Raw genomic sequence first — 14,717 nt, 5'->3', positions numbered from 1 at the left:
GAGGGGGTGCCAACTAAGCAAGCTTAGTTGGCCACAAAAGTATGAGACAAGGCGAAAAGTGTGAGACATCCCGGAAGATGCCCACTTGGCGTGATTTGCACCAAAATACCATTTTTTTCAATCAAATGACACTCAAATCTTGTCAAAATAGGCTCAAACTGATGAAAAGGCGTAGTTTGAAGCTTCTATTGATTTATTGGCTATTTCAGAGTGGGAGAAATGACTGCGACGGCTCTGGTGATGCTCTGGCAAGGGAAACAGCTTCCCTGCCAAAATGTGCCGTATATCTGTTTTCTTAGCCAATAAGGCTATCTTCTTGTGCCGTTCTTATTCCCCTGATGATATCACGAAGTGACTCATGAAGCTGCGTGTGGTGTTGATAGGGACAAGGAGTTGAGGGAAGTGTAGGTAGTGATGACTCAGAGTCAGGTGCACAGGGCGGCGATGAGGGCATCTCGACTTCGCTGCCGCCGGCGACTTCAATTACAGGAAGAATCTCGTCTTCTTCATCCATTTCCTCGTGCTCGTGTGCTTGTGTGAGGTTGAAAGTGACCGTATCATCACTGTGAGGGAGGCCGGTGAGATCAACGGCGCTGAGGGGCTTCGCGGCATACTGTGCCTTGCGGATAGCTTCACGCACATCATCAGGGAGTTGTGTATCTATCATATAGCCGTCAGTCTCTTCTTTCAGTGCTTGAGTCATTTGTGAACGCTGTGTATCCATAGATAAATAGTCATATTGCTTCCCTGTGTGCTCCAACCACTGCTTGAACTGCAGCCTCTTTGGTATGCCGTTGACGATAACTTCTTTATTCTCTCGCCACTCATCCTTGAGGCGGTTCATCTCCTTGATGATGACAGATCGTGTGAATCGTATACCCTGCTTATGTTGCTTCTTCTTATCGTCGGCGATAGCCTCCTCTTGTTGATCTCGCAGATCTTGCAGCGATACTGTAGGAATAAGGTCAGAGACAGTCTTTGCGCGGCGGCCTCGCTTTCTCTCGTGATACCGCTTTTCGATGCGAGTTCTTCGATCATCCACGTACTTTTGATAACATCCTCAAGCACCACAGCTTCATGAACGATGTTGCGAATGTGCCGGAGCCCTGCGAGCGTAGGAGAACTGAGGATATCGTGATATCGCTCGCCGATGGTCTCGGCGGTGCTGGAAGCGGCGTGAAATCGCATATCTGAGGGAAGAAGTGAGAAATGAGCAGGCGTGAAGGTCTTCTTCTTCTTGAGCTGCTTCCTGAGAAGATATTCTATGGCAGGTCGGTCTGTGGGAGGGTAGATGCCCGTTTTTTGGAAGCCCGAGATGATGTGAGCGGCAGTGAAGCCTTCATTAAAGATCTCCTGATTTTGGTGAGAAAAGGGGCCTTTTTCGGTGAAGGCTGATTAAGAAGGCACATACCTGAAAAGCTCCTGCAAAGGCACGCCGGCCAAAGGTAAGATTTCCCTTCCGCAACGCCTCGCCGCGGGAGGCATATCGTGAGTAACCAAGCGGTTATTTGTATCCTGAAGGTGCTCATTACACCCAAACCACTCTTCAAAATCAAGCTGACGTTTCTGTACAGTAGCAGATTTCTCCCACGAGCATCGGTTGAAGTGCTTCGCCCACTCGAGCGTTATCGCCGCACTTGAGAATGCCGAGTCTGACTGAGCGAAGCGCATATCAGGATCGCCTTCAATGAACGCCCACTCAAGCGTTGGCAACGACTTGAAGATCAGCCAGGGGGGCGTTGTTGCGCCGGCTGCGTTGCCTGAGCCGATGACTGTGCAAGTCTCGCGATCTTGCGGAGAAAATACCTCTGTTGCTGACTTCTTCTTGGTGCGTACAACGAGGCATTCCATCTTATCTCGTAGCATTCCGACTCTAACTCCTGCTTCATCTGCATTCCAGGTCTCTGATGCACCGATATTGTACTTCGTCATCACATCGCTGAGGCGTTGGAACCACTCCTTCGTATCATCAACGCCGCCTTCCTCATATTCGGCACGCGAAGCTTCTCTCGACTTCAATATCGATTTCGCAAGCTCAGGATGATCATCGCGGAAGCGAGAGTACCACATCTTGCTCACAGGTCTCGCATCAGGATCACGGCGGCGCCGCAGAGTAAGTGCTGCATCTTCTATTTCCCACTTGGAGGCAGGCAGGCCTGACTTTTCCATCCAGATGATATAACACACGATAGCTTCTTCTTCCTCATCCGTGAGTTGCCGCGGGCGCCCCATCTTAGGATCGACAACATCCTCATAATCTACGGTATTCGCAGCCTCAAGTCTCTTGACGATGCGGCCGATAGATGCACGAGCAGAGCCGGCATATCGAGCTTCAGCAGCACGAAGAGTCAGTGGCTTCTTTCGGCGGCCGGCAGCATCACGATTGAGACCGCGGCGAAGTCGCTGGCGTGAAAGAACAACGGCCTGAGCAGCTCTCAGATTTGATTGTGAGGGCATAATTTTGATGGACGTGATATATGACTTTTTTACTGATTGATGTCCTAGAAATCATTGGTTTTGGCGGGCAAAAGTCATGATTTTGCGACAGCAGCCTGTGCGGGGTTGTCTCACACTTTTCGCCTTGTCTCATACTTTTGTGGCCAACTAAGCTTGCTTAGTTGGCACCCCCTCCCGGCTAGCCAACGAGTATTATTATTATTAATACCTTCTAATTAACTATATTATTAAGACTTCTCTGCGATCTAATAGTGACTATATTACTTCTTCTAATAGTAGCAGTTTAGGCCCCTGATATATTATCACCTATTCGGGAGATTAAACTGACCAACTTTCGGGATCACCGTCTGCCCGAGACGCTCATTAGGGGCCTTTTCAAGGGCGTCGAGCGCTTGCATATTGAAATGCTACAAAACGACATCAGTAGCCCCGGCGATTTTGTTCGTATGAACAAGATCAATTTTGAACCGATTCTTGAACATACAATATTGGTTCCTGTCATGGATCAACTGGTGGAGCTCACTCTGACGTCTGCTTGGGATTGGGGTCTATTTAAATCCGGGTTTAGAGGCAAGAGTCTTGTGTTTCCGAAACTGAAAACACTGAAGCTGGAATCCTTCAACATCGGTCACTATGATCAATTCGACTGGATCCTTAACCAAACGACATTGACACGTCTTCAATTATACTTCTGCACAATTGTCACTCATTTCCACTTTCTGCCAAATACGATACACAGATGGAGCGTCGACACGCAAGACTGGGAGAGATTTGATGGTCGACCATGGTTCGTTGGCCATCAATATGCCAGATCAGACTTTTTTACCTTTGATTTAAGATGGGAAACAATATTCAATAACATTCGTGATCGCCTGCCACATCTCATCGAGTTGAGTATCGCTTGGGACACATACCCGGAGGTATATGGCCAGGGAGACGACGCAGCCACTACCTTAGACGAGACATTAACCGATGTGCAAAACGGATATACGCCTTTTATTGAGCAGAATCACTGGCCATTTCATAAGTTCGAATCCGGGGAAGGATTCGGAATGAGGTATGTTGGTACGGACGATGAATGGATCGATAGCGATCCTGCTGAAGTAGCGGACATTCGGGCTCTGAATGCCCTGTTTCAGGCAGTATTTGAGAGAAGAAACAAATGGAGATATCGTTAGCGCAGGAACAGCAGTGAAGATAGAATTATAAGGTTTTGTCATTCGAGGAACTTGGCATTTGAAAGCAGTGGAATATAGTAGAACACTTAAGCAGTCTCAATTCTAAAAACAAGTTATTGACTTATCAACAAAGACCTCACTCATCCCAAACTGTAGCAACGACATCACCCGTGAGCTTGATCTGTGCCAACTTTCCGCCTTCCTGCTCAGTGACAATCTTGCCTGTCTGAACATCACGCTTCCAAATGACAACAGTCTGGTTGACTTGATGACCGACAGCAATCTTGTCACCAGCTTTGTTGAAGGAGAATTGGCGTGGGAGCCAACCTCCAGATGGAGCTGCCTGCACTGGCTCAAGAGTACCGTTATCCTTGATCAAGAATGTGGTGAGGGTGTCTGAAGGACCAGAGCGCGCTTCGATGGAAGTGGCAAAGGACTTTTCACGGTTCGACACTACCACAAATCGTTCATCGGGCTATTACAGTCAGTATGTAGTTATGTTTTGGTTCTGGACATGACTCACACTCATAGCAATCTCGCTGATGGGAGCCGTGTTAGGAGGGAAGGCGGCATTGAGCGATGTGATCTCAAAGACCTTTGTGAAAGAAAGGCCTGTACGGGTGTACTTGACTCGGTAAGAGTAGACCTTTTGGTCAAGTTCACCGTTGAAGATGAAGAATGTTTCACCGGCCTTGGTGACCTTGAAGAACCCATGGCGAGGTCCAGATCCAGCGGGGGCTTTGAGAGAGCCTACTTCAGCAATGGGAGCAAGCTTGTCCTTGTCGAAGGACCAAACGCGACAAACATCGCCACCAAGATCAGGCGTGATGACATACTTTCCAGTAGGGTCAATGATGACGTGGTGAAGATGGGCTGCCTCTTGTCGGGATGGGATTGGGCCTATCTTTTCGATAGTCGAAGAAACTTGTTGAAGTGGCTCGGTTCCTGAGATAGCGCCCTGCTCACCAAGGGCAAAAACTGACGCAACGCCTGGAATGCTACCACTTGTGAGTACTTTATGCACTGACAATTCCGATGCTACTTACTAAGATGCACCAAAGTATCCGCGCTTTCCATTGGTACCGGTGATGATCTCGCCAGCCACTCCCTCCCGGGGTGCCTTGACCCTTGAGACAGTTGTCAAAGCACCATTGTTTCCAATGGTGAATGAGTTAAGTGAACCAGTAGGATTCTGACCACCACGCTCATAGCAGTAAAGAACATTGTTCTTCTTATCCAGTGTCAACCAAGATGGACTAGGCTGGCAACCGCGTGATGCCGAAGAAACAGCAAGATCGTGTCCGTTTTGTGTTTCGGTTAGTTTCAGCGTGCTGAGGTTACCACCATAATCCGCGACGAAAAGGTTGACGGCGTTGGCCAACGCGGCAGAGCCGAGAACTACTCCCAATGTCTTGGTATGCATTGTAACAACTGTTTCACTGGCGCAAGAATAATGGAAGAAAAGAAGAGAATATCAATCGATTGGGAGTTATCCGACCGCTACTTAAGTGAATTGCTCTTGACCGATGTCAAGGATTAAATATATAATATCCTAGTCTTCGGAAAGGTAAAAATATGCATATCCTCCAATCATCTGGGGAGATCGGTAACCTACGTCCCGTCTTCCTATTCGGATTAACGTTTTCTAACATGAAACACTCTATTTCACTAAATTATGCGTTTTCCGCGCTGATCTTTTCCGACCCCAGCTTTTCCGACTCAATTTAGCCTAAGCTTTGTCGAGCATTAATGAGGGAGGTATATATTAAGGGTAGGAAGTGGGATGTCTGGGGATAGAAGTGATATCTGGCAAACAGACGCTGGCACGGATTGTTTGATGCGATGTATTGAACTGCTATGTTGGTTGGCTGAAGTGCGTGATAAGATAAGGTTCGCATTTATGCAACTATAATCTATAATGCAGGTTCAATGAGACGCTGACAGAATTATGCATTAGATACTAGCTCTTCTCGTTTACACAACCCATGGCTAATGTGAGTGTAGGGAAGAGAGCATGATATCATCGAGGGCCAGCCCATAGGCCAGATACTAAAGACATATGACATATACCTATCAAGGCAACAAGGAACTGGGGTCTTTGCAACTCGATTCATAAATCTCAGATTTGGCAAAAAGAAATGATCATGCTGGGGATCGAACCCAGAATCTTCTGATTCGTAGTCAGACGCCTTGCCATTGGGCCACACGACCTCGTCAATTGATGACTAATGAAATGACACGCTGGAAAAAGTTCTCATGAACGCGACCTGTCGTTCCACTGCCATGTTTTACTCAATCTGCTACTCAAAAATCTTTGTCGTGCTATGTAAATAGGAGGTTTCAAATAGAGCAGTACACACTCAGACCGATTGTCCTTTGAATCTGAGATTGAAGCCAAACTGCATCATGCTCAACGTCAGATAGCTGCTTCTCATAAATGATATCACGTCTTTTCGTCACGGCACGTTCAGACGTACAACAAGAATAGAACTATCACCAGCGTAAAGTTCTTTGTGGGGCGATGCAGAATAATGGATATGGCAAGTAAAAGCGAAATTAGATCCGGTCGATTTACAGACATCTTAATTGGTGTTTCCTCAATGTTATCGTAACAAGGTGAATTCGATACCCTGGTTACCCTAGACAGTGAACATCGATGCAAGGTCATCAACGTCATAACACCACATTACACGGGATTGTATATACCGAGGCACGCAGGCTTAGAAATGATTATTCAAGCACGTCCACCCTGTGTCGTGTTGTTGTTACTGCGGCTATGCGGTTCACCTTGACGATTTATCTGGCGGTGTCTCGTTACGCGGGACCACCCCCGCTTCAGTGGCTCTTGACGAGTCATTATCGCTTAGAAGCTGCTTATTCACTCTTCTCGGTTCCTGACGTAACCCGGCTCGGATGAAGAACACCCCAAAACCGATGAAGCACTCTCTATATCCGGCCTCACATTACAACATCTTCCCCATACAACCTCTTCCGAACGCGGGGTTATTATTTAAATAAAATCGCGGGGAACCAATTGAAGTCAATTCAAACTGCGCTATCTTCCTATCATGGCAGCTCCTGTCAGCTTGAAAGATCTCACGATCGACAACATCACCGAGAATGTTCATGCCATCAATTCACAGTGCAGCAGCCTGCGATTAAAGTATATACTGGAGCGAGTTGTTAATCATCTCCATGATTTGGCGAGGGAAACAAGACTTACTACAGATGAGTGGATGACGGCCATTCAGTTCTTGACACAAGTCGGTCAAATCTCATCAGATGTTAGACAGGTACGTGTCGGTATGCCATTAGCGAGTATTGAAATTGACCTTGACAGGAATTCATCTTGTTGTCCGACATTCTGGGCCTTTCTCTTTTAGTCGACTCCATCGACCACCCAAAGCCCGAAGGCAGCACTGAAGGCACTGTCTTGGGGCCTTTCCACACTCACGAGGCCGAACATGTCGGAGAGGGTAGTCTTATTTCTCATGACCCGGATGGAGAACCCCTTCTTGTTTTGTGTACTTTGAAGGACATTAACGGGGCACCAATTGATGGGGCTAGCATCGACGTGTGGGAGACCGACTCCAAAGGCTTCTACGATGTGCAGCACGCAGACAGGAATGGCCCTGATGGCCGAGCTGTACTGAAGAGCGACAGCGAGGGCAACTTTTGGTTCAAGGCCATCGTTCCTGTACCGTATCCTATCCCGCACGATGGACCGGTCGGAAAGTTGCTTAAAGTGTTGGGACGTCACCCCTACCGACCAAGCCATATGCATTTCATGTTCAAGAAAGACGGATATGATCCTTTAATCACGTAAGAACATCGTCCACGACGACTTGGGGATGATAGCTCATATGTATCTGCAGTGCACTTTACCTCAAGGATGACCCTTACGAGTCTACCGACGCAGTCTTTGGCGTCAAGGATTCTCTCATTGTCCCCATTCAACGAGTTACAGATGAAGAGATGGCAAAGAAATATGACGTAAAAGTAGGTTCTGCTTTGATGACTTATGACTTTGTCTTGGTTACGGATACGGCTGCTGCTAAGCTTCGAAGGAAGAAGGCTGAGGAAGCAATGGCTGGATTGGGCCGCAACTTCAAGTTCATTGATGATCTGCCAGTGCCGGATGTAGACTAGATGGCCTCGGATGTATCAAAATTGTAGCAATGAATGTTGATTGTCTCCCGAATCGAGTGACTGAACTTGTGTTCTGTCATGTCCACTACCCAACCCAGTAAAACCAGGTATACGGAATTATCGGAACCAATTAAGATTCCGCGACGAATAATGATGTCCCGTCAGACGTGAGATGAATGAGTGGGTTGTCATTCAATCGCTCCTTGTCATGGTGCTGCTGCAAGAAACACGCGTAACCATCGTGAGCAACCATCGTACCTACAACAGACCTTGTTTCCAGAATGGATCAGATCAGTTCACCAAGAAAATGCTACCCCGCACGTACCCGTGGATTCGACCTAACGGAGACCCCACTCATAGAGTGGGCGGCAAAATTCTGGGACAAGGGCAAAATTCTGGGACAGCCAAATAGGTGTAAATAGGTGCAAAAGATTGGTATTTTCATTCAGTCTTCGTCACTTTTGGTCCGAATTAAATAGAGATTGCTAAAATGATAGTATTGGATTGATTTAAAGCTATATCCAAGAGCATTTTATTATGCGATGTATATTTCTCGCTGTGTTGCGGCCGAAAGTTGATGTGATTACTGAGGAACCGTCAGACTTGCTTCCTTCGGCATAAGGTCTTGTGACTTACCTGCCCGGCCTCCCTCCCAACAGGGAAAGTGCCGACGATATAATTTACTGTGTATTTCGCGGGCGAAGCGTATCCATGATTCTGTGATATGTGGAGGAGAAATTCCTTTCAAATTCAACAGGCGGAGGAGGGAGAGGAGGAAGGTTGGGCTCTTCTTGCGTAAGATCAACTACCTCGATGACTTCCTCATTGAAATCGGAGTCATCTGATTCTCCTGTGACGAGGTTTTCAAGTAACCCATCTTCTTGTGTGTTGCTGAGTTTAAATTCAACTCCATCGCTCGAAGGAAGTGCAGGCATATCTTGCAACGGGCTGCGATAAACACCAGCAGCTGTTGCACCACGAAGGCGCTCGTAGAAACGCTGCTGAGCAGAGGAACCGCTCGTATCATAGTAAAATCCGTTCCCAGGCGTTGCAGGCGAAGCTTCTCGTGATGCCGGAGCAATAGTAATAACATCATCCTGTATATCCTTGTTCTTCCACTCCTTCCACCGCTTGAAGCTAATATGAATCGGCTTCCCGTTGTTATTGATATCGTATTTGTGTTGCTTCTTCCACTCGATTTTCAGGCGATCATCCTCTTCTTTCTGCAGTTGCCTCCAAGTGCGATGTTGCCGGCGAAGCTCTTCTGCTTGCTCTTTTTGCGTTGTAGTGGCAACTTGCTCTTCTATCTGCTGCACCGTTGTGCTGTTCACGTAGAGGCCGGTGGGATGAACTCTTCTTCTACGCATCTTTCGACTATTTGCAGCGGAAATGCGGTCAAGGCGGTTCTTGATATGACTTTCGGCAAAGGAATTTAGTACTATTGCTTCGTTGAGAACGTCGTCAATAGTGCTGTATGCCTCGCGAGTAGGCGAGCTGAATCGTTCACGATAGTTGTGCCTGATGTGACGAGAAATCTCCCGAGCATCTCGGAATCGTGATTCTTGGGGAAGTAGGGATTGGATTGCAGGGGAGGCTTGAGAGAGGATAGACTTCTGCTTTTCCTTTAGCTTTTGTATGACTTCTGTGCCGTCAGGAGGAAATATTCCACTTCTCTCAAACCCGTTAATGATATTGTGCTTTGTGAAGCTTTCATCGATGATCTTCTGCAAGCGAGCAACAAGATCCGAGCGCTTGAAGTTCAGAAATCCCTCGCGGATGTGCTTGCGAAGTGCCTTCTGATGTGCAAGCTTGAGAAGCTGAAAGACTCCTACATCAAGCGGCTGTGTGAGATGCGTTGAGTGAGGCGGAAGCACGAAGATCTCGATATCAAAGCGCAGGCAATATTTCATAAATTCCAAGGAAGTCTTGCCTGTAAAGCCATCGATAACAAGAAGTCGCCAAATCTTTTCCTTCTCAGGCCGCTCAAAGTAAGGCCTTTCCCAAATGAAATCAGGATTATCGATATCTCTCATAAACTCATCACAGCCGTACCAATCAGTAAAGTTTATACCAAGAGCTCTTGCCTTTGCTGTTGCTGAGAAGGAATGCAGGTTGAAATGACGAATCCAATCCATTGAGATTTCTGCATTAGAAAAGCCGGTCTCAGAGCGTGCAAAGCGAATATTCTTATCCAAATCATTAACATCCCACCCTTCTGTTGGCCACGATTTGAAGATCATAAACGGAGGGATAGTATCTATTAAGTACTATTAGAATAAACTACAGAATCAAGAGAATACTCACATCCTTCAGCATTTACAGCCCCGATCATCGTAGCCGACTCGCGGTTCGAAAAAGCAACAATCTCGTGTTTTGTGTTGCGTTTTTTCCTCACGATGACCACCTCAAGCCGCTCACGCACAACGCCTATTCGTATGCCGCATTCATCGGCGTTCAGGATCTGAGATGGCCCGATATCTCTTCTCTGCACAACATCAGCAAGGTTAGTATAGAAATCCTCAACCTCCTGAACTTCGCGTGCTTCGAATTCTGCTCTCTCACGATCAAATGCCCGTACTAACTTCTTCTTCTGTAGCTGCGGATTATCCTCAAGAAAGCGTTTATACCATCCTTCTCCAACTGGGTGCAATGGAGGAGTTCGTGATGCCCTCAACTCGTTTGCGGCTGCTTCAATAACTGACTGATTTGCAGGAAATCCACATCTCTCGAGCCACATAACGTATGCAACGACCGCGCGCTCCTCACTTTCATCGAGATTCCTTGGCCTTCCAACGCTTGTATCACTAAAAGCCGGCTTTCCAGCGAGCTTCAGCGATCGAAGATGCCTCCCTACAGCGCTCTTGGAGGTGTGATGCTTGACGGCGGCATCCCTTATAGTGATAGGCTTTCTTCCGTTACGCTTGGGGCGGTTTTGTGATACAAGGACCTCCCGGGCGGCTCGTACAGCATCGTTGACGCGATACGGATACGGCATTTTATCGGCTAGATCAAAAAGGCAGCTTCATAAATGAGAGTCGACTGAATTATACGTATGTGTGTATTGGAATTCATTGGATTTGGCGGGTGATTCTAATGAAGTTCCGACAGGGCGGGGTATCCGGCTGTCCCAGAATTTTGCCCTTGTCCCAGAATTTTGCCGCCCACTCTATGAGTGGGGTCTCCGTTAGGTCGAATCCACGGGTAACTATGTATACAAATTTCGGCAGTCCTCAATTGCCGAACCAGCAAAAGATCGGCGATTCGGAAATAGCGTCTGAAATGGGTCTCGTTGGTTTTGTAAGTTTTGGTCAGCGTTTTGTCAAACCGCCAGCTCCACTTCTACTGGCAAGACCCAAAACGTAGTAGTTAAATTCTGCAAGATGCCGACGATTCATTGCAACATCATCTAGATTCTCATTCACATCATGCCTGTATTCCAAGAAACTTCCAGCTCGGCGAGAGATCTTAGGATCTTGCCATCACGCGCTCTTCCACTACCTCGACTTTCTGAAAAGCCAGATTGTACGAATACCGTCGACGAACAGCGTGAAGTTGTTGTCATAGGCGTGAGTACACCTTGAGCGCAAAGATCTGTCTTATAACTTACTGACTGTATAGGCTGGGCCGAGTGGGCTCTTTCTTACTCTACTTTTAGCAAGGTATGGCCTTGGGGATTCTTCACTTCTGTGCTTGGACGCAAAGCCTGGCACATTAAAGGCGGGCCAAGCAGATGGACTGCAACCACGAACCCTTGAGGTCTTTCAAAGTTTGGGAATAGCTAGTGAACTTATTGGTGAGGGATGTCACATGGAAGAAGTCGCTTTCTGGAATCCTGCGAGCAGCGGTAAAGGTATCGAGAGAACAAGCTTCACACCAGATGTCAACGTCCCAGCTCGCTTTCCATTCGAGGTCACAATCCACCAAGGTCGGATTGAACGGATTCTAGAAGAAAATCTTCGTCTTTATTCAGGCAACGAAACGATAAGGAGGTCACACCGGTTTTCGGAGTACACAGTCGACGAGACCAATGCCGAGTTCCCTATCGTGGTCAAGTACGAGCATGACCTACCCGATGGATCAACACAACACAAAACTGTTCGAACAAAGTACCTGATCGGTGCAGACGGCGCACGTTCAAAAGTGCGCAAATGCATGGGTCTCGAACTCGAAGGCGAAACGACTGATCACATCTGGGGTGTGTGCGATTTCGTCGCCGACACAAACTTTCCCGACATTCGTAATCGCTCTGCTGTTCACTCAGATGCAGGCTCCGTCATGATCATCCCGCGAGAACAGATCGCGACAGGCGAATATCTTACTCGGTTATACGTTCAAGTACCTGGTGAAGTGGAAACGACTCAGGATGCAGGTATGGACAAGAAGTCTGCTGATAAGAAGAGGCGAGGTGCTGTTACTCTTGATTACATCTTTGAGCAAGCGAGAGCTGTCTTTGCTCCTTATGAGATCAAGATCAAGGAGGGGACAGAACCCGATTGGTGGGCTGCGTACCAAATCGGGCAACGCATGGCACCTAATTTCTCGGACAAGACCTTTGATGGTCTTGAAAGAGTATTTATCGTTGGAGATGGTGAGTGATATCGAATCATGTATATATCGACTATATGCTAATGTTTCAAAGCCTGCCACACACATAGTCCCAAGGCCGGTCAAGGGATGAATGTGTCGATGATGGATTCATTCAACCTAGCTTGGAAGCTCGTCCACAGCCTCCATGGACTTACCCCTGCATGCCCACCAGGCTCAGCAGATCCTATACTCGAAACATTTTCACCAGAACGTATGGATGTAGCTCGACAGCTCATCGAGTTTGACACAAAATTCTCGCACATGTTCTCCGGTCGCATTGGTTCAGCAGATGCCGAGACATCTGGGTTGACCCATGAAGAGTTCCTTCGCGTATTTAGCGAAGGCAGCGGATTTACGAGTGGCTGTGGACTTCAATACAAGCCCGGAAGACTTGTTCAGACTCTGGATGAAGAGTCACAGAACGGTTTGTTCCGAGGAGACCCTCTATCTGGTGCCTTGACTCCGGGTCGACGACTTCTCGATGTCGAGGTGAAGCGTTATGCAGACGCAACACATAGACATCTGCAAGACGGTATGTGTACATGAAAATGGAGGTCGTGTATAGGCTAACATGACTACAGAAATGCCACCCACTGGTCGCTACTATCTACTTGTCTTTGCTAGCAAAGACTTACTCGATAAATCCGGTGCATCGCAATTGGCTTTACAATCATCGGTCGAAATCATCAGCAAGTTCCCTCAAGGAACCATCAACCTTGTTGTCATTCACCCATTGACCACACGCTTCGAGTGGACCGATATCCCTGCAGGAGTCAAGAAGCTTGCTGAGATGCGAGTGTACGGATTGGCTAGAAAGGAGGATGCGTATGAGACGCTTGGGGTGTCCAAGGATGATGGAGTCATTGCTGTTGTCAGACCTGATGGGTATGTTGGAATGCTGGCGCCTTTGTCTCGTGCAGGATTGGTTGAGGATCATCTTCGTGGGTGCTTGACTGCAATTTAAGTTCTATTTAGTTCTATAGCCACGCACTAAAACATAAATTGTCTTTTCTTTTGTAAATTTGACCTGCCGTGATGATGTGTGGTACTAATGACCCTAAAATTCCGGATAGATTCTCGGATACTTCCCAGTACCACTGCTGGTGAGCTCACGTCATATTGGCTGTTGGTTGCTAGCTCCTTACGATGATTCGATGTCCAGATCATGCACATTAAGCTACAAATAAGCCGACCTATCTGGTATCGGAATGAGACTACAAGTAAGCATGAGTAGCAGGGTATGCAATCCCTGTGACGTGTCAAGAAGAAGTAAGCGGAGATTTCCGATCTTGACCACTCATGATCTGATACACCCTCGACAATGAAAGCAGAGATGGTTCTCAGAGAGGAATATAAAACAACTCTTGATCCGTTGAATATAAACCTCAAGTGCACATCCTTCCCTCTCATATTACGACTTACTGTTACTATCTCATTACCTCCACCCTGATGGCTTCTCTCCCGGCGTCTATCCAATGCGCAACACTACCGTCGGGTTGTAAAATAACCCACTCAGTGCACGAGAAATCACCAAATGACCCATGGATCATCCTATCAAACAGTTTTGGCACAGACATCTCGCTTTCCGAACCCATTGCGGAACGACTCGCCGCTTCGGGTTTCAGTGTTCTAAGCTATGATCATCCAGGCCATGGACGCAGTAGTGCACTGGAAGACGTCAACAATGTGAGCTTTGACGAGATGATCGATGGTATTGACGAATTACTGCGCGTTATGAGAATCGATTCCATCCATGCCTGGATCGGCTTATCACTCGGCGCAGCCAGTGGGGTCTACATGGCGCGTCGGCACCCAGGGCTCATCCAGAACTTGGTATACTGCGGTTGTCCACCTGCGTCTCTTAGTGCACTTGGGATTATGTCACTGGAGCAAATTGACAAAATGCGTAATGATGTTGAGAAAGATGGATCTACAACTAATGCCATCCGACGCATGCACTACGGTTGGGCGAGTAAAGAATGGCTTGATGCAAACCCGGAACAGGATGAGAGGCTTAAGCTTGCCAGTTCTCCATTGAGTATGGACGCATGGCGAGCAATGATGACGCTACAGAAGAACGACGACTTTGATATGCGACCCATGGTTCCTGACTTGATGGAGAATGATATGAAGATTATGCTTGTCAAGGGAGAGAACGATGTGAGGATTAATCCGTTTGTTGACATGATGACTGAGATTGTTAGCAACGTTGCGAAGGAAAAGGGTATGGAGGAGAATGTCAAGGTTGTTACTGTGCCCGATTCGGGACATGTTATGTATCTGCAGAATGAGGATTATTTCTGCAACTCCATTGTCAATTTTATCTAGAATCTAATGTAATGGGTA

At 47.3% G+C, this 14,717-nt stretch overlaps 5 protein-coding genes and 1 non-coding gene across 6 annotated transcripts; 3 read left to right on the top strand and 3 right to left on the bottom strand.

Annotated features, from left to right (window-relative positions):
- Positions 1-295: 295 nt before the first annotated feature.
- FPOAC1_007530 (uncharacterized protein) lies at positions 296-2,457 on the bottom strand (the record flags this gene model as incomplete). Its single annotated transcript, XM_044851985.1, has 3 exons — positions 296-951; positions 1,047-1,249; positions 1,412-2,457. The coding sequence occupies 3 exons, from the start codon at positions 2,455-2,457 to the stop codon at positions 296-298; spliced, it is 1,905 nt and encodes a 634-aa protein (XP_044704655.1).
- A 404-nt stretch (positions 2,458-2,861) lies between these two features.
- On the top strand, positions 2,862-3,635 carry FPOAC1_007529 (uncharacterized protein; the record flags this gene model as incomplete). Its single annotated transcript, XM_044851984.1, has 1 exon — positions 2,862-3,635. One exon carries the CDS (start codon positions 2,862-2,864, stop codon positions 3,633-3,635), a length of 774 nt encoding a protein of 257 aa, XP_044704654.1.
- A 136-nt stretch (positions 3,636-3,771) lies between these two features.
- Positions 3,772-5,058, bottom strand: FPOAC1_007528 (uncharacterized protein; the record flags this gene model as incomplete). Its single annotated transcript, XM_044851983.1, has 3 exons — positions 3,772-4,110; positions 4,159-4,633; positions 4,682-5,058. 3 exons carry the CDS (start codon positions 5,056-5,058, stop codon positions 3,772-3,774), a joined length of 1,191 nt encoding a protein of 396 aa, XP_044704653.1.
- A 716-nt stretch (positions 5,059-5,774) lies between these two features.
- FPOAC1_007527 lies at positions 5,775-5,846 on the bottom strand. The gene has a single exon. It is a non-coding gene; the product is annotated as a tRNA-Arg (tRNA).
- An 857-nt stretch (positions 5,847-6,703) lies between these two features.
- On the top strand, positions 6,704-7,784 carry FPOAC1_007526 (uncharacterized protein; the record flags this gene model as incomplete). Its single annotated transcript, XM_044851982.1, has 3 exons — positions 6,704-6,928; positions 6,976-7,457; positions 7,511-7,784. 3 exons carry the CDS (start codon positions 6,704-6,706, stop codon positions 7,782-7,784), a joined length of 981 nt encoding a protein of 326 aa, XP_044704652.1.
- A 3,425-nt stretch (positions 7,785-11,209) lies between these two features.
- FPOAC1_007525 (uncharacterized protein) lies at positions 11,210-14,699 on the top strand (the record flags this gene model as incomplete). The annotated part of the gene is made up of 6 exons (XM_044851981.1): positions 11,210-11,350; positions 11,403-12,372; positions 12,424-12,903; positions 12,953-13,256; positions 13,445-13,474; positions 13,934-14,699. 6 exons carry the CDS (start codon positions 11,210-11,212, stop codon positions 14,697-14,699), a joined length of 2,691 nt encoding a protein of 896 aa, XP_044704651.1.
- Between the last annotated feature and the right edge of the window lie 18 nt (positions 14,700-14,717).

Source organism: Fusarium poae, chromosome 3 (assembly GCF_019609905.1).
Source record: "Fusarium poae strain DAOMC 252244 chromosome 3, whole genome shotgun sequence".
Taxonomy (NCBI): domain Eukaryota; kingdom Fungi; phylum Ascomycota; class Sordariomycetes; order Hypocreales; family Nectriaceae; genus Fusarium; species Fusarium poae.
The sequence above is the reverse complement of the archived record's forward strand: the minus strand, read 5'-3'. Positions and strand labels throughout refer to the sequence as shown.